This window comes from Pimephales promelas, chromosome 10 (assembly GCF_988280905.1).
Source record: "Pimephales promelas chromosome 10, fPimPro1.hap1.1, whole genome shotgun sequence".
Taxonomy (NCBI): Eukaryota; Metazoa; Chordata; class Actinopteri; order Cypriniformes; family Leuciscidae; genus Pimephales; species Pimephales promelas.
Genome location: NC_142778.1, coordinates 2,880,585 through 2,900,800, shown reverse-complemented (window position 1 = coordinate 2,900,800; position 20,216 = coordinate 2,880,585). Strand labels below are relative to the sequence as shown.

Here is a 20,216-nt window from a genome sequence, read left to right as displayed (position 1 = left end):
TGTTGACGCATGGTCAAAAGCGTCAGTTAGATGACGCCCTAGGATGAGAATGTGTTGATATTATCAGTCCTGTTTTTAGCAGCAATATGTGCTAATGCTTATCCACGAAGAGACGCACGTACAACAGCGTAGGTGGATATACGAAGGTACAATGGCAAGGTAACTTGACGTGCTGAAGTCAATACAGACTTTAAATATTTGTGGCTTGAATTGTTACCCTCCGCCGTACAATTATGACCTTGTGGCGAGCAGGACGAGGCCGAGAGTTGAGGTGCCGCTCATCATTAACCTAGCGTCGTTTTCACACAGCCTAGACATTCTTTCAGAGTTAATCGGTAAGTTATGACATTTCTAATCATCTCACAGATGCTCAGGTGTGAAAAACAAAACGGCCAAAGTGTGTTCATTCTGCCAAGGCTCTCCTCTGGCCTGATGGGTAATCAAACGCAGGCATGTCTGATTCCGGCATCTGTCATTTCAAAAAAGAAACAACTCGGTTTGCCCACCCACAACTGTATCACACATCCGCTCTATTCCTCAGCACATCTAGATTCACCGCTGTGCAATTCCCTTCACTATTGATTTTACTGCTCTTATTTTTCACCCAGTTTTAAAACCCACACATAAACACATGTTCTAACTAATCGTCTCGCTACTGGCCCTACGCAAGGCCGAGGCTACATCTCCCGGAAATAAATAACTTGTATTTCAAGCTCTTTCTCATCTGTTTGGAGAGGACAGGAAACATTATTCTTTGATATTGGATCAGTGTGTGAGATAGACGCATCCCTGCTTTGATTTGAATGCTTGATGTGGCGCCCCGATCCTCGTCTTGGCTTAGACACACCGAACCGATGCCAGCCGGGAGAGTGGATTTCGGTCTTGAGACGGCTCTAAAAATATTTGCAACTAAATGCCAGAGCGTTGTTGCAACACAGTGCCAGTCAGAAGATAAATGTGAATTATAGTTAGTTCTATTTGATCCTCATCAAGGGGTGTATTATTATGAAGGACCCACAGTACTGAATGATTTGGCTGTTGTGTTTGGCGTCTTACTTGTATTGGGTGACTGGCGGATTAGCTTTCGCTGAGCAGTGAAACTTCACCAGGTTTCCCTCCAGGACTGGTTGAGGCTCCACAGAGAGATTCACCAACGGCAAGTCTGCAAGAAGACATAAAAGAAACTAATAAGAAAACATGACTTTTTCCACACAAATTTTCAGCAATTTTAAAACAATAGGTGAAGATTTGCTTTAGCTTTTATCTGGTCACGTAGGAGCGTCGGAAATAATTGTGAGAGTATTAACTGCGCAGCATCAAAAGATGTAAAAATCAGGGAACAAAGCACTAACGCACTAATGAGAGGTATGCCTTCTAATCTCTGCAAATGAGAACTAAGTGGAAAAACAGTTTAATCACAAATCATTCAATCATGAAAGCTAAAACAAAACAAAAAAATAACAGCGTAATGGCATTTAAACTGGGATATTAATAACAAACACAGATTATGCACGCAATAGCATAATACCTTTTCCATTTTCATTAACACTTTGTAAACTTTAAATGTTCTCTTTTTTTAGCATACGTACTATTAAAGGGGTAGTTCACTTTAAAAATAAATAAATAAACTTTTGCTGATAATTTACTCACCCCCATGCCATCCAAGATGAAAAGAAATCGTCTTCAGTCGAAAAGAAATTACGTTTTTGGGGATTTTTCTCCATATAATGGACCTCAATAGGAGCCAAACGGTTCAAGGTCCAAATGAGAGTTTCAGTACAGCTTCAAAGGGCTTTAAACGACACCAGACGATGAATAAGGGTCTTATCAAGCGAAACGATCGCTCATTTCGAAAATAAATAACAAAGTTTAAGTTTTATAAGCTCAAATGCTCGCCTTCCTCTGTTCTGTGATGAGCGTTCGTGACTCTCTTATTCGAACTCGTTCATCAAAATGAACAAATCTTTTTTGAGTCATTTGGTTTAGTCAACGATTTGGTTTAGTCAAAAGATTTGTTCATTTTGAAGAATGAGTTCAAACAGGTTTTTTATTTATTCGCTAGATAAGACCCTTAATCATCGTCTGGTGTCGTTTAAAGCCCTTTGCACAGTTTGCACTGAAACACTCATTTGGACCTTGAACCGTTTGGACCCCATTGAAGTCCATTATATGGAGAAAATCCTGAAATGTTTTCATCAAAAACATTAATTTATTTTTCGACTGAAGGAAGAAAGACATGGACATCTTGGATGACATGGGGGTGAGTAAATTATCAGCAAAGTTTTTTTTTAATTTAATTTTTTTTTTAAGTGAACTACTCCTTTAATTCACAAAAGTGAAATAGTTCAACTGAACTTTTTGAGGCGTCAAAGTGGCGTCAAAGACAAAAATATTTTTCATTTTAGTTTTAAAAATGAATGCAAGTTCGGAAACACATGGGGGCGAGTAAATGATGATAGAATTTTCATTTTAGTGTGAACTATCCCAATCTTTGTTTAGCATATTTAGATTCAAAATATTACCAGTATATGCTGTAGATGTCCCTCGTATGCCTCTAAGCTATATTTTGCACTGCACAACAAAAACGGATTTATGGATCTCCAGGGATGCCAAAAAAAAAAAGGAAAAGAGACCTAATTGTTGTGCTTTTACCAAGACCGGACAGTGGCAAGCGCAGAAGCTAAGCAGCACAAATCAGCAATTCAGCATCCGCAGGGAGCACAATCGGGAGAGATAAAGATAGATGAGTAGAGAGAGAAAGAGAAACCGGATCGTCATGCACTATTCTACATACATGTTACACTAATTTAGTCTGCGCTGGCACGGCTGTATTACAACAGCACAGATCAGTGGACCGAAAGAGAACAGGACTGCCTCAGATGGAGTGTAGTGTGAAGTGTGTGTGTGACTCCTGAAGTACAGTGTGTGGCCCACAGGAGCACAGCTGGGCAGAGTGGCATCCCGGTGGTTGGCGCAGGTGCTGCCCTTTTTCCCCATCTGCCTTTTTTCGACCACACACACCTGTGCCAGGTTGTTCACTAACCGCCATCCGTGAGCCCGCGGGACACACACCGGCGCGAGCAGGACAAACTGATTAGTGCTGTGTGCGGCCCGGGTACCAGCAGGATACGTGTAAAGCGTTTACTCTGGCTAATTGGGCATGCAGGTATAGGTGGATATCAGAGGCAGGGGTGTTCAGGCTTGTTTCCAGGTTGATACATACTATAAAACGGATAGTTGTCCCTCTAAATATTGACTGCAGATTGCATATTAATTCACCAAGTTGACATAAATGGGCAATAAAGAGCATTAGCCCAAATGTTAACCATAAGCCTACTGTATTATGTTTGATTGCAAATTTCTATGGCCTCTAAATGTGCTGCATGCCTTCTGCCGTCTGATTGATACTTTATGCTGTTTTAGCAAATAAGAGGCATTCAGATCATGGCACACATCTTTTTTGTTGTGAAATCTGTCTATTAACATCTAATATTTTAAGATGAACACTCACTGGACTGAAGCAACTTAGGTTTACCTGATTTTTATACAAATCATCGGTATGTATCATCACATGTAATGTCAAATATTATACATCAGGCTTTTGAGGAATGTTTCTCATTGTATTACATTGCATCACATGTGCAATCCAAACAATTAAAACGACAAAGATTTGATAATAAAACTAAGCTTTTAAAATATCATCTTACTAAGATATATTTTTTACAGATATATATCAGTGACAACTGATATTTATATGCATTTTATAAAGTAGTCTCCTATCTTACTTTTTGGTCATATAAATATCAGCTTTACATATCGTTTTGCCTAGTTTGGGCTTCTGAATAAAATTGAGGTCAATAATGAGCTATATTCTCCCATCATAAGTAAAAAAAAAAAAACATACATTTTTATGTTTTTTTTTGTTTAAAAAACTATTATTATGCATTAAGTTCAGGTCTTGTAAAAGCTTTCAAAAGTGCATAGTAAGTGTATAAAACATAAATGCAACAAGTCACCAGATTCCGTGCATTACAGTGACTTTACCATAATTTGGTAACCATTTACCAAATATATTTGCCAAATAAGTTTCGCTTGATAAGACGCTTATTCATCGTCTGGAATCGTTTAAAGCCCTTTGAACTGTTTGCAGTTTGCACTGAAAGTGTCTTTTGGACCTTGAACCGTTTGGTTCCCACTTAAGTCCATTATATGGAGAAAAATCCTGGAATGTTTTCATCAAAAACCTTAATTTCTTTTCGACTGAAGAAAGAATGACATGTACATCTTGGATGACATGGGGGTGAGTAAATTATCAGCAAAAGTTTTTTTTTTTTTTTTTAAAGTGAACTACTCCTTTAAGCTGGTTTCAGGCTACTCAACCGAATAGCTTTCAGTGGCGTATTGATTTATTTTCAATATTTTTGATATTGACATTCATTTTGCTACTTAACTTTTTTGAAGCATATCATGATTGCCTTTTATGTCAGTTCAAGTCTTTTGAGAGTAACTCTTGAGGGAGATGAAAGCCATCAAAAGTGTCCTCTCAACTTACGACAAAACTGAAGTGTGACATTAACTCTCTGTCTTAAATAATGAAACGCGCTTCCTTAGACGGACGTTTATCCTTGGAGGAACGACTAGCTCCTCTCAAAGGCCCCGACTGGCAGAGGCTCACAAAGATCCTCGCGACCCGCAAATCTATCGACAGACAGTCTCTTAATAAAGTAGTCTGTTTGTCACTTTGATGTATAAATGCATGAGTCTCTCTGGCCTGAGACACACGCGGCAGGCCATCAATATGCAGCTCCGATAATTCCTCCGCTTCATCAACAGGGAGAGCACGAAGGCGACAATGACAGCCCGCAAAACAATGGGATTGGAGGAGAGGGGTGATCTAAAAAAAAATAATTATATAAAATAAAATGTGGTGAGATGACAGCTTTTGATCGGAAGTTCAAAGCGAAGAGCAGATGGTGGTTTTGAACAATCGGCCAACTTCCCCAGAGTTGGGAGGAAGGTGCCAAAGAAAATGGCTTCTGTCTTTCTTAAAGCTTGATTTCCATTCTCCCTGGGTCACCGTGGCCAGCTGTTCTCGGAGAGGGCCGATAGCCTCGTATCAGCAGGAGGAGGGAGATTTAATCTCTTTATAACTCAACTGAATCTGTGCCACGGTGTGGGTTTCACTGACACTGAGATCTCACAGCAACTTTTGTTCTCTCTCCAAACACAGTTCACGCGTCTATATTGGAGACTGAGGCGAGGCTCTTTGCGGTGAGTCACTGTTGTGTATAAAGCATTTTAGCAGCAAAAGCATGCAGTGCGCTAGCTTACCTTGCTTCTCGCTTAAAGGGTTAGTTCACCCAAAAATGAAAATTAAGTCATTAATTACTCACCCCCATGCTGTACCAACCCCGTAAGACCTTCGTTCGTCTTCGGAACACAAATGAAGATATTTTTGATTAAATTTGAGAGCTGTATAACTACCACATTGGCTCCTAAGGGACTGCCTCTTGACGGCCCAGAAAGTCAATGAAGAAAATGTTTAAATATCCCAAGTGACTACCGTGGCTCAACTATATGTTTATCAAGCGACGCGAATACTTTTTGTGCGAAAAAACAAACAAAAATAACGAGTTTATTCGACTATTTCTTTTCTTCCTTGTAGGCCAGAACGAGACTTCCTTATAGATTTCCACGACGCATGCGCGAGATTTGCGATCTGAAGTAGTGTAAGCGGTGTAAGCAGATTGCAAATCTCGCGCATGCGTCGTGGAAATCTAAGGAAGTCTCGTTCTGGCCTACAAGGAAGAAAAGAAATAGTCGAATAAACTCGTTATTTTTGTTTGTTTTTTCGCACAAAAAGTATTCGCGTCGCTTGATAAACATATAGTTGAGCCACGGTAGTCACTTGGGATATTTAAACATTTTCTTCATTGACTTTCTGGGCCGTCAAGAGGCAGTCCCTTAGGAGCCAATGTGGTAGTTATACAGCTCTCAAATTTAATCAAAAATATCTTCATTTGTGTTCCGAAGACGAACGAAGGTCTTACGGGGTTGGTACAGCATGGGGGTGAGTAATTAATGACTTAATTTTTATTTTTGGGTGAACTAACCCTTTAAGACGACACCGATGTACTGTAATGCTCTTGATCGAGAGTTTTGTGCAATGAATGTAAATATTGTGCAGTTTTTGCCCTGTGGATTTATCTGTCAAGCTCTCTGCGTGAATAATGTATTGCGAAAGCATATTAGAGCACAGAAAACGTGTAATTTTTTTTTGTGCTATTCTAATTATAGACCATCTTTTAAGGCATGATGGTAAAATCATAATCTTAAAAATATGCCGTGAAGAGGTTATGTTGTGCATCAAAACTGTACTATGTTTTGTACCATTTTTTTTTTTCCATTTAGGCTTCTTCGCATTTCAAATGAGACATATGGATTTGTGTTGCGGGATCTGAAATGATGTGACCCTCTAAGGCCAATGCCATATGAAGTTTGAGTTTTCCTTCAGCGGCACTTGAAGAGATTTCATATTTAGATGCTAATTCGCTTAACCTCGGGTCAAATTATCCTAGCAGGGCTTATGTTTAGCATCATTTCTGAGTTAAATCTAATTCCTGCATTTAAATGATTAACGGAAAATAAAGTCAGGGAAATGCATTGAACTGGACAGGTTTAAGTGGCAAAGTAATGCAGTGGATAATGTTTGGACTCGTCTCATTTTGACTGAAAGCGAGCGGCTGTCTCTGATCAGAATGAGAATTATCTGAGCAGAGGAAAAATCCAGAAAGCCTTTAATTACTTTTGTTGCTGATGACATTATCACATCGGACCAAGTGGCCAATAAGTGGACTCTGAATGAGGGCTGACAAAAGCTGGAGTGGCCATATTAGAGGATGGACGTGATGAAACGCACACACATCCTTCATGGGTTTGATTTTTTTCTGAGTTGTCAGTCTTAAGGCCGTGACACACACGAGCTGACATCAGAGATCTAGCGGTGACAAAAGCTGATGTCTCCTCACGTCTGAGCCGAAAAGCTGCGCTTGGACGCCACAAAGACTACAGATGTACCAGCAGTGCATATGTTACAAGTTAGCCTAGTTTTGACGTAAATGGGCACTACTGTAGCTTTCAAATTAGGTATAGGTATAGTCAGGTATAGTCTATGTTCATCATTTATCAAAAAGGGAGACCAAAACTAGGACTGCATACAGTATATACAAAGCATAAAATAAAGCAGCACTTCCCATTTTGAATATCAATCATGTTGACCAACTTATTTATTCCAGGCACCTCATGTTGTCATGAAATATTTGCACATTGGAAAAATTGCAAAAGAGCAGCCTTGACTTCTTTATACACCTTCATGACTTGCGCATTTCGCATCTAGTTTGCTCGCAGAACTAAACACGAATCACGATGTAACTTGGTGTAAGCTATAATAGCACGATACATAAGTAAACTAGTCATGACTGTTTCCTGAAACCATATTGTGGTAAATTGGCTGTTCAACCACATTGGTTAAGTAGGTGGTGGAGTAATAACTTCTTTTAATGATTCCATTTGAGATTGATGCTATATTATTTTGCTATAAAGTAATTTTTCATTTTTTTTACTTTTTTTTCCTGATTGAATCATAGACTTGTTCTTATTTACTAGAGCACATACACACTATTTAAAAACTGTGCTTTAAAGGGGACATATCATGCAAAATCCACTTTTTTAGCCCTTAAATGCATTTTGTTGTATATTTGGAGTGTTTATAAGTACAGAAAATATGAAATTATTCTCTTCAGGTGCTTCGTTTATATCTTTATATTCTGTTTTGGTCATATTTTTCAACCTGTTCAGATTTTTCTGTTGTCTATGACGTTTTTTGAGCAAGTGCGTCACCGTATTTGACTACCGGTCCAAAACTTCGAGCAATCCGCCATTATTATTTCTCGCTCCGATTTTGTAGTCCGAGCTACGTAGGGCAAGTCAAAATGTTCGATTGTTGGATCACCTGAAGCACTTCAAGGATTCCCACTTCAACAACCTCCGCCAGTATACAGAAGGGTTTGCCGATTGACTTCGTCTGAATGAGAGGTAAATTCCTTCTATCTTTGGAGACGACGAACAAAGAATTTCGATAAGCTGTAAATATCGTTAATAATTAATAAAGTACTTTACTTTCTTAAAACACATGGTCATGGTTTAGCAGTACCTTTGTCTTTCTTTGTTTTGGTTTTGAAGTAACGTTACACGTCTGCAGTATTATTGTTCTTGAGTTTCATCAATGGTCATTTAGCTGCGTTGTTTTCTGATGCTTTTCTAAACGTATCATATTGTCAGTACAGATTTTTTTTTTTTTTTTTGTGGTAAGATTAGACCGTAGTCATTTATCTTGTCAGTGTGCTTGTTTTAACAAGAGAAATAGTCGACTTTCACTAATAACACAAAACAGTTAACTCACATTGTTCTGCAGGTTCGTCGTCGTCTTTATCAACTCGCTCGCTCTGGCTCGAATATGTAAGGCTTGAAGGACAAGTCTTCTGTTGTTGACATTTTATTAAAGTGTGAATAAAAATGTTCTTTGAAGGTATCGTATATAATCGTATATCTCTAATCAAACTACAACAATAATGGCCGAACGCGGGGAGTTGAACCGACCGTGAACTCATCGACCTGGAGAGCGGGCGGGGTATGACGCATCTCCTTTTTATTTAAAGGGGCCGCTTTGAAACGGGTCGCTCAAATACGCACATCAGAAAATGGGTAGAAAAGGGGCCTGTGGAGCTATAATAATGAGGAATTCAGACCCAAGCATTGCAGTTATGTTTTATATAGACCACAACGGTATGATTTATATATAAAAATGAATGATTTAAAAGCATGATATGTACCCTTTACATCTTTTGACAAACTAAAATATGTAAATTAAATGTTCGACATAAAAGATATCGATTGCAATGTATCTATATCTATAGATGCAGTTTTACCTTAACGAATGGAGTGAAAAGCCACAGACAACTAGCTGACAGACGCTCACCAACACTATCAGCTTGGTGAGTCACGACACTTAATGTCTTAGTAAGTGTCTTTCATTTGGGTGAAGTAATTTATCAAAGTCTTTGTCCAATAATCTAATCTTTTCATTCTTCCCTCCTTCCTTCAAGGTTCTCATCTTAACCTTTTGTCACTCCCTTTAAACAGGCAGACGGGAAGAATATCTGTCGTTCACCTGGGGTCACCCATCGATTCTCTGTCTCTCTGGCTGTGTAGGGTACATGGCAACATGCTCACTGCACTGCACTCACAACATCGATCCAGATGCACACATACACAAAGACGAAAAAGTAAAATAAAGCATATTGATTTTTCTTTTTCATTCTCATTACTCTTGCTAAAGCTGAGTCTGGGCACTGCGTTGCTGTCCTCGCCTACACTTTGCTTATTGTGATTTTCAGGGACTAAGGCAAATATGTTCTTTATCTATAATTGTTTATTTTCTTAGAAAAGACATGCGTGCTAGTAGAGGGGATCCGATGCATACCATTGACTCAAATAATTTGATTCAGTTCACCGAAAAGATTCATTAACTGATTTACTTGATGGCTCTTTCTGTTGGCGGTGAGTGGCGACGGGTGTCTTTTTGAGCATTAAGTGATTCTTTCAATCCCTGCGTCCAAATATGCGTACTATAAAGTGGGTGAAAAACAGTATGTGAAAGGTGTGGTAAATCAGAATTCATAGTATTCATAGTACACAGAGCAGTCAAAATATCAAGAGAGGAGCTGTGAAGCGATGCAACTGCTGTTGGTCATGTGACAATGACATCATGATGAACGCAGTATATCCAGATTTCATTTATACTACCTTTTGTTCTTGATGATAAACTTTAAAATAATATTCTTAACTGACTTTAATGTTTGTAGACACTTAAGTATGTTGCTTGCAATTGAATGAAATGCATTATAGTTTAAATGTACTGTATGCATAATGTAATCTCAAATGTAAGAGGTTTTTTGACCATGTAATTTCATAATTCTATATGGTTTAGTTGAATTTATGGTAAACTAAAATATACTTTAATTTCTATTGAACATTGTATGTCATGCAATTAAATATATGTATTATTTAACATGTACCGTAATAAGGAATTCACAACTTCAGAACATTGAAAATAGACTTAATTGAGTGACACAGTTCAAATTATAATCAAGTACACGTGTTTTAAAACGTTAGTCAAAATAAGTGTAATTTTAAGATAATCAAAAGATGATTAACACAAAATGCAAATTAAAGTACCATTTGACATTATAAAATGCACTTTTAAAGTTTGTAAACAAATTCCTTTCATTAAATTAACATTATCTGCAAGGTCGTTTTATTTCAAATATACTTTTAAGATTTAAAACTTGTTTTAGTAAAAAAAAAAAAAAATACCAGTTTTGTAATCGAACATCTGAGGGAATGCTTGTGAGAACACACTTTTCCACATAGTTACCCATTGGCTTCATTCATTCATATTAAACGCTTACGTAATTTCCACTGGAATGATCTCGTTTGGGCATGTTGCAGTAGTGTGCGAGGTGCTCAGTTCTGAATCGTTTGTGCTGTGCATCAGCAGACAGCTGTCCTTCATCAATATTAACTGATTTGCATGGCTACACAGCCCCCCCTGTGGCCTGGAGGATGCCCCTGTGGAAACACTCGTAGCCTTCTGCATCCTTAGCGTTGTCCCACCTGCTGATACCATCATAACTTATTCATTAAACACCTGCTAGTGTTTGATCCTCAGAGGGGGAGCTTGCCGTCATTGCTTACTATTCACCGTCTTTATTTGTTCCCTTCTTCCGACTTTGCAGAGCTCCAGCTCAGGAGGGTGATGTAAATGTATCCCACTCAGACGGATATTCATTTAGTCATTCAAAAGCGGACTGGGCTTCTGACTGCATGTAATTCTGAAAACCTCATTATCCTCTTTGCACGACTCCCGTTCCTCATTCACCTGCCTCTCTCCCAGGGATGTTCCTTTCAACCGCGTAGAATTTCGCAACAAGGCGGCTCGCCTCTGTGATACATTTGAAATATTTCCATCTTTCCAAGGAGAGGTGGTGAGAGTGGTGTAATGAAATTAGAGAGTGCAGAGACTTGACAAATTTGTCAGCGTTGTGGCGGATTTCAATTACAGTAGGTTTGATTTCTCGCGTGGTTTAATTAAAGCACAGATGGTGGGATGGGGAGCAGATCCGGAGAGATATCTGCAGGTCGGAGAAATGGGAAAAGGCCGTGCTGAAAGGATTCTCGTTGGTGAAAGGAGCTTCTTGTTGGCCAATCATCGTTAACCATACGTCCAATGTTTTGCATAAACACATCCAAGCTGATGCAACACAAATGCTGATCAACTTTAATGCCTTCTTTGCTCCACAGCGCCTGAGCTCACTTTTGTGCTGCGAAGTACTTCTTATGTCACGCATGAAGTTGCACAATGGAGCTGTCACCGGCAATGAGTCTCTAAATAGCATGTTCTGCTTTATTAGTCACAGTTAACATTAGTGATGAGGGTTTGCGCTATGCATGTAGAACCGTATTGTTCTCTGAAACTTCCAGAGAAGAGTCTTTAATGGCCACCGATCGAGTGGGTGAGATTTGAACTATTTAAAGTCACAGTTAATTTGTTCTTTTCCGAAAGAAACAGGATGTTCAAAGGGAGAAAATACACGATTTTATCCATTAGTAATGAATTGGATGGAGATTAAATTTCAACGTGGTTTGTGTTGTGAATTTTTGTGCTTTCTAAATTTAGATTGTCAGAAACATGGACGATTGACAAATTGGTGTCATTTTTACAACGCAAATGATGCCTCGTTTTGATGTCACTCTCAGAACGAGCGAATCTAAATTCATTTTGAGAATCCAGCAGCCAGCCCTCCCATTAATAGTGAAAATTTAAGTGTCTTTAGATTAGTATCACAATGCATTTAGAGGTTTTAAAACTGAATTCTTGCAGGTATCACTTACGTTGAATGTCAATAGTGACACTGGTCTCTTTCCCGTTGGGCACGGCCTTGTTGGACGCCCGACAGATGATCTTCTGTCCAGATTCGATGTTTGAGGCTGAGATGTAGAGGGTGCTTACAGTGCTCTCCCTTCGCCCATCTCGAACAAAAGCCTACATGAAGAGAATGAAGTCGTTAAATTGGATAGGAACGATCCACACTTTTATATACAACCTTCCGTAATGGGATCATCATTTTATGGATTTCTCTTTAATTACTTTTTTAAATTCATATATTATTTATAGAACAGCTCATAAACATACTTTTTAAAAAAAAATGAAATAACCTATAAAATATTAAAAAGTATAAGGAATCATTGAATACATTTCTCATTTTTAACATGGAGGGTTCTTACAAATTTAGTCAAGAACGCCAGGATTACAAACACAACCACATTGAAGATTTGTGCAGAACAGCATTTCAGTGCCTTTATTTATTTATTAAATAATTCGACATGTATTTCTTTAATTTGTATATTAATTCTAAAACATAAAATAATTAAAAATAAATTATTTAAATAAATGAATTATACACCCTGCATATGGATTAGGGGTGTGCAAAGCATTTGTATTTGTATTTGTTGAAAGTATTTGTATTTGAGTCAGGCCACGCCCCCTTGTCGGGTTCTGACGTGTAATGACATAGGGCTAGCTCATTGGTCGGACACATTTGAAGCTGCACAGCGTCTGGCTCACTCATAGGCTGTGCTGCGGCAAGTGCACATCCAATGGCGCGGGTGCCTCTGACAAGCGAACATGGGATAATCTAACAGATCAAGCTTCCCGAAAGTTATAAACTGCCTCCGGAACCCATTTAAGGAACAAAAATCTATTCAACAAAAATGGTGATGCAGTTTTTTCACCCAGCCGAGCCCTCTCTGTTGATGTGTGGCCGCCATCTTGGGAACGCCTCCGGGCAGCTATTTCGGACTAACAAGACCAGGCTCCTATCTAAATGAATGGGCAGAGACTCAGAACTGCATTTTCACTGGTCACCGGGACATAAAAATTGCATGTATAGAAACAGCAGTACATTATGACAAAAATCGGTGAATAAGTTTGATGACTTTGCCCCAAATTAAGGTTTAAAAGTAGTTTCCCCACAGGCTATACTTTTACTACGCATGCGGTGGAACCAGATGATAGGCTTTAAAAGCAGGAGGGGCGGACTTTCCAGCGAGAGGGGCGGGACATGTGCATACAACCACCATCTTTGGCGTTACGGGTTTTCCCTATATAGTTGTATTAAGGATTTAGGAAGTGGCATGTCTCTATATAAATTGTCTCTGACGTCACTCACGCGCTTTGGTCTTGTGAGGAAACGCAGCTTTTTGATATAAAGTTTTTCTTGTTCCCGAATACAAATATTTTTTTTTAAAGTATTTGTTCAAAATAAGTATTTGTAAAAAAACACGTTATTTGTGCCTTTCCAAATACCGTATTCGGGTTCGGCTCCACCCCCAATATGGATGTTAGGGAAATTAAAGGAAAAGCTAAACTGGTGATTTTTTCAGTGTGTAAAAGACGGCACAAAACAACATCATTCAAAATAAAACCCAAGGCTGGGATAAAAAAAAAAAAAAAAAAAAAACTCAAGCTGTCCACAGGAGCAGTGGTGTCTGCACATGGACTGATTGTTTTTTTGGGAGAAAACAGCATGTTTGTGGGCTCCTTTGTGCAGCTTGAGAGTGAAGCTTTGGTGCGTGGCATGTTGTACACCACAGAAGAAATCAATCTTCTTTTCCAGTGGTCATAGTCTCTGCTAGGCCTTGCCTGCCCAGCGTAGAGCTCCATCTGGAAGCGCTCGGCAGAATCCACACTCTCTGTCACATAGCAATGACTCACAGAGAGGAAGAGAGATGGTAACCAGCATGGCCAACACAACCGTCACCCACCAGAATAAATTGGCCAATGCAGCAGGCATTCCTGGCTTGTGTTGCAGACATGAGAGATACACCATTATATTCACTATTTCTTCATCTCTTACTCTTATCAATTCTCCTTTTCATTGATTCTCAAAGCTGCTGGTTCCAAGGTCATGGTTTGGCTGGTCAAGCAACACCATAAGGCAAAACAAATTCTTTAAAGGGGATCTATGATGTCCCTTTTTACAAGATTTAACACAAAATTGTAAATGCCAATTTTTGAGTGGAAGGAAAAACATGCTGTGCATGTCTTTAAATACAAATGAGTAGAGGGCGGATCCTTTACAGCTGGTGCCTCAGAGACTCTACCAACAACTAAAACAGCCGGGATGCGTTTCCAAGTCTAAGTTGATCGTAGAGACCATTGGTGGCAATTGTTCTACGATCAACTTACGATGCTTTTGGGAAAAGTATCCCAATTTGGTTTTGATTATAATCTCTATGGTGGTCATGCTCACAGAAGAAAATCAACGCCTACTTCAACACGGCCGTTAGCCCCGCCCACCGATTCGCACATTACACGTATAGCAAAATAACAAAATAAAAATCTCTTCCCATGCTTATTCCAAAACATAATTTTAGAGGCATGTAGCTTTTAAGTTGCTAAATTACTTTGCAGATAAAATCGTCAGATCAGTGCTGACAACATGTTTCACGTGTGTATAAATACACACACATACACCCCCAAAATCTAGCATTGCACATTGTTTCATGAAAGTGCAATTGCCAGCATGTGAGTGTTCCAGTAAAATGTCTCTTCAGCCAAACCCCCACAGAAGCTTGTGGCCTTTTAATGCCAAAAGCACTCAGTTGCGTGGGTGGCCAGTCAAGACCCAATCTGTGTCTCTATAAGACCATGTATTAATGTCATCAGCTCTCCAAAGGAATCTAGAAGAATAATGTACTTTTGAACCATAATAGTCACTCACTAATAATTAGTCACGCCATTGCAGAGGCCAGTGATAGCTAATCGTAGTAATTACCAAATCATTTTTTGCAACGATTTGAAATATAGCAATGAAACCTCACAATCCCACCAACAGAGAGGAAAAAGTGAAAGTGTGTAGAGAGGAGAAGAGGATAGAAGAAAGGGAGGCATAAGGACACACTAAAATGTGTTATTGCAGGTGCCACAAAGGCCTTGATGAAGAATCTTTGAGTAAAACCATACATTTCTCAGCTTTCTCACAACTGAAAAAGCCTTTTTCGGTAGTCAAATAATCTTTATTAAAATGCATAAAACCGTATGCCTACTAAGAATTTAAACAAAATCCAATTCACCTTGAAATATTTCAAGATTATGCACTGCATCTACTAGCTATATCTCTCCACCCTCCATTTCACACGGCAGCCATTTTGAATTTGAAGTTGAGACTCGGGTAAACCTCAGATTAAAGTAATCAGCAATGTTCATGCGGCAGCCATTTTGAAATTGAAAGTGAGTTTCGGGAAACCTTGATTGAACAAAATGGAGCTTCTACCATGATTTGCTGTGTTTTGTGTAACAAAATCATCACACAGCACTGCTCTTCAAAAGATACAGCAATTTTACATGAGATTACATTGTTGAAATGCATTTATTCAAGCTATAGAGCGAGTGTGAATGTGTGAGTGTATTTGTAACCTGCAGGACTGTTTTAACATTTCGATTTTTTGTTGGCTCATTAGATATTTTTTAGTGTTTCACCTTTATTGATCACAATTGTTAGTTGTGCCCATTGAGTATTTGTTTATCGTGGGGTTCACAAAAAGTAGGTGTGCTTGCTATTTCATTTGTCAAGCTGCTGTTTGTTATGAGTTTATTATGATGCCGGATGATACTGTTGGCACTTTTCTCAATGAAAGTGCTTCTCTGGGTTTTGTTATTGCTCTTTTGAGACCATTTGAACCTATGTTGTCTGCTTGGTCTGACTCTTTTGGCCTTTAATATATGTTCCTGTGGTGAAATTTATATCACATTTCTTGCAGATTTTGTGACATTTTCAAAGTAATATGTCCAGTGATTGGCACTATGCATTCAGTTCGATCAGAAACAGATGAACATGAATATGGCAATGTTTTACTAATCTGGTTATTGTACATATCATGACAGTTCTAAAATTAAATGTCTGGTAAGTGGCACTAAAATGCTACCACCTACACTAAACCTGAGGCTTGAGCTCTTTTATTGTGACTCATGTTTCATGGCTCTCAAACTTGAGTGCTTTGTTTCACATGCAACGCTGTAGTAGCAGGTGAGCTACCAAGCAAGTTTACTACATTAGAAAAGCTATACATAACAGAGTTCGAATCTCATAAGTTGACAAAATATTAAAAAAAATGTAAAAAGCCAGTTCATGACCGCTTTAAATTTCAGCTGATAACTGCAGTGAATTTGAGTTTGTTGGTCGAGCCACATTTGCATCATACCAGTGAACCCACCCAACCAAACACAACCTATGTTCAAACTACCTACAGTACATTAATCCCCCCAACCCACCCCCCCATCCGCATATGTTTTCCATACTGTGTTTGTCAGAGAGTCGAACAGCGAGCATGACGACTGTAGCTCCAGCAGAATAGGTGCTCACCTCTCTATCTGAAAGACACAAGCTGTCAGCCACAGGATGTGTCAATGTAATATCCTGCCTGACACAGTCCGGATTGTTTCTCTCATTGCTCAGGGCCTGTCTGAAGTCATTAATCTTGAATGGGGCCTGAAACAGCCAAGAACTCAACACTTAACCAGGACTGGGCCAAAAATAGCTCCAAATTACAAATAGATAATTTCTGGTGGTGCAGCCTGGAGCGTGTCAGTTCTTCCTACAGGAAGTGAAGGGTGGAAATCAGAAGTGGAGAATACAGCTTAAGAATGAGACCTGAGACAGAATTAGAAATGTCAAAACTAGATGTGTTTTTAAGGCACAATGCCTCAGCTGTATATGCATGTCAAATGGGCCTGTCCCTTGTCAAATATCAAAATCTGAAAAAGTGTCTGTGTTGGCCTCATTTCGCCGTTCACTCTGTTTAAAGGTTAACAAATGTCAGTAAACATCCTTTTGAAGTGCGCAGAGAAAGATTGTGTGAAATTAAGGTTGACGTCTGGAAAGAAAAAAACAGCAACGATTTGCTGATTAGACCGCGAGGCGCACTAATACTACAATTTAGGCAACATTAGCATGTCATCGCAAAGTACCTTAACGCGTTTTCAGGCGAGAACCGTCGCTGGAAGGTGTGTCGAATCAGCCACAATAATTGAAGAGCAGCGCGGCCACAGATTTCGCCGCCTATTACCACATATTCATTTCACTTTAAGAGAGATAAGTGTTCTGAGGCTTTGTTTTTCCATCTCCCTCAAAAAGAGTGTATAATTCTCTCTCTGTTCCTGGGGTTAAAAGCCATTCTTTGATTAACTAATTTAATCTTGCACCTCCAGTTCTGATTAATTTCCACCATTTTACGGTGCAATTAATTAGATGCCTTTTTACTTCTCTCCTCTCCCACTTTTAATTTCAGTGGCAAAACCGCAAGAAGGTTAATTAAGAGGAGGGTGCGGTGGGGAGAGAAGAGAGTCGTGGGGTGGAGGCAGAGACGGATGCTTCGAGCATTAACAGAAGAGGCGTGAAGGCAGCGGTCGGGCTTGTGTTTCTTTGGAGCTGCGCTGTGTGCAACCGGCTTCAGCTGCGTGAAGCATTTTGCCACTTTCGGTTTGATACTAAAGTTAATTAGAACTCTATCTGAAATTTTGAAATATTCTCTCATGGTGAACATTGCTATTTAAAAGCCTTCACTAATTATACAGAAATCTAAGCAGGGATGAAGTCTTATGGGGAAAATTAAATTTAGGGGAAAGTGGAGATTTTGAGCAGGAGAAAGAAATAGTATATATATATACTATCCTTCGGATGAGACGTTAAACTGAGGTCCTGACTCTCTGTGGTCATTAAAAATCCCAGGATGTCCTTCGAAAAAGAGTAGGGGTGTAACCCCGGCATCCTGACCAAATTTGCCCCTATATCCCTATATATATATTAATTGGTAATGATGGGGACGAGAACACCTATGCTTTGTCCGAGTCAAGACCGAGTCTTTGAAGGTTCGAGTCCAAGTCGAGGCTGAGTCTATTGGTTTTCAAATACAGTCGTGTCCGAGCCAAGACCGAGTCTTTGAAGGGTCGAGTCCGAGTCAAGGCCGAGTTCTTTGGTTTTCAAATACAGTCGAGTCCGAGTCAAGACCGAGTCTTTGAAGGGTCAAGTCTGAGTCGAGACCGAGTCCATTGGTTTTCAAATGCAGTCGAGTCCGAGTCAAGACCGAGTCTTTGAAGGGTCAAGTCTGAGTCGAGACCGAGTCCGTTGGATTTCAAATACTGTCGAGTCCGAGTCAAGACCGAGTCTTTGAAGGGTCAAGTCTGAGTCGAGACCGAATCCGTTGGTTTTCAAATACTGTCAAGTCCGAGTCAAGACCGAGTCTTTGAAGGGTTGAGTCCGAGTCGAGATCGAGTCTGTTGGTTTTCAAATACAGTCGAGTCCGAGTCAAGACCGAGTCTTTGAAGGGTAGAGTCCGAGTCGAGACCGAGTCCGTTGGATTTCAAATACTGTCGAGTCCGAGTCAAGACCGAGTCTTTGAAGGGTCAAGTCCGAGTCGAGACCGAGTCCGTTGGATTTCAAATACTGTCGAGTCCAAGTCAAGACCGAGTCTTTGAATGGTCGAGTCCGAGTCGAGACCGAGTCCGTTGGATTTCAAATACTGTCGAGTCCGAGTCAAGACCGAGTCTTTGAAGGGTCAAGTCCGAGTCGAGACCGAGGCCGTTGGATTTCAAATACAGTCGAGTCCGAGTCAAGACCGAGTCTTTGAAGGGTCGAGTCCGAGTCGAGACCGAGTCCATTGGATTTCAAATACTGTCGAGTACGAGTCAAGACCGAGTCTTTGAAGGGTCGGTTCTGAGTCGAGACAGAGTCCGTTGGTTTTCAAATACAGTCAAGTCCGAGTCAAGACCGAGTCTTTGAAGGGTCAAGTCTGAGTCGAGACCGAGTCCGTTGGTTTTCAAATACAGTCGAGTCCGAGTCAAGACCGAGTTTTTGAAGGGTCAAGTCTGAGTGGAGACTGAGTCCGTTGGTTTTCAAATACAGTCGAGTCCGAGTCAAGACCGAGTCTTTGAAGGGTTGAGTCCGAGTCGAGACCGAGTCCGTTGGTTTTCAAATACAGTCGAGTCCGAGTCAAGACCGAGTCTTTGAAGGGTCGAGTCTGAGTCGAGATCGAGTCCGTTGGTTCTCAAATACAGTCGAGTCCGAGTCAAGACCGAGTCTTTGAAGGGTCGAGTCTGAGTCGAGACCGAGTGCGTTGGTTTTCAAATACAGTCGAGTCCGAGTCAAGACCGAGTCTTTGAAGGGTCGAGTCCGAGTCAAGGCCGAGTCCGTTGGTTTTCAAATACAGTCGAGTCCGAGTCAAGACCGAGTCTATGAAGGGTCGAGTCCGAGTCAAGGCCGAGTTCTTTGGTTTTCAAATACAGTCGAGTCCGAGTCAAGACCGAGTCTTTGAAGGGTCAAGTCTGAGTCGAGACCGAGTCTGTTGGTTTTCAAATACAGTCAAGTCCGAGTCAAGACCGAGTCTTTGAAGGGTCGAGTTCGAGTCGAGATCGAGTCCGTTGGTTTTCAAATACAGTCGAGTCCGAGTCAAGACCGAGTCTTTGAAGGGTCGGTTCTGAGTCGAGACCGAGTCCGTTGGTTTTCAAATACAGTCAAGTCCGAGTCAAGACTGAGTCTTTGAAGGGTTGAGTCAGAGTCGAGATCGAGTCCGTTGGTTTTCAAATACAGTCGAGTCCGAGTCAAGACCGAGTCTTTGAAGGGTCGAGTACGAGTCAAGGCCGAGTTCTTTGGTTTTCAAATACAGTCAAGTCCGAGTCAAGACCGAGTCTTTGAAGGGTCGAGTTCGAGTCGAGACCGAGTCCGTTGGTTTTCAAATACAGTCGAGTCCGAGTCAAGACCGAGTCTTTGAAGGGTTGAGTCAGAGTCGAGACCGAGTCCGTTGGTTTTCAAATACAGTCGAGTCCTAGTCAAGACCGAGTGTTTGAAGGGTCGAGTTCGAGTCGAGACCGAGTCCGTTGGTTTTCAAATACAGTCGAGTCCGAGTCAAGACCGAGTCTTTGAGGAAGCAAGTCCAAGTCGATATTTTTTTCCCGACATATCGGGACTATATATATACTATATATCAAGTGAACTGCAGTCGGCAACTTATTGCTCGTGCACACAAATGCACACTTAACA

General features: G+C 40.2%; 1 protein-coding gene across 6 annotated transcripts in view; it reads right to left on the bottom strand.

Annotated features, from left to right (window-relative positions):
• kirrel3b (kirre like nephrin family adhesion molecule 3b) overlaps positions 1–20,216 on the bottom strand; it is a 216,534-nt gene that overhangs the window by 43,196 nt on the left and 153,122 nt on the right. For all 6 annotated transcript variants that reach the window (XM_039647441.2, XM_039647443.2, XM_089135277.1 and 3 more), the window contains exons 5-6: positions 12,013–12,163; positions 1,057–1,162 (exon numbers count right to left, since the gene is read on the bottom strand). In XM_039647441.2, coding sequence (XP_039503375.1) covers positions 1,057–1,162; positions 12,013–12,163 — 257 coding nt within the window. The remainder of the gene's footprint in view (positions 1–1,056; positions 1,163–12,012; positions 12,164–20,216) is intronic.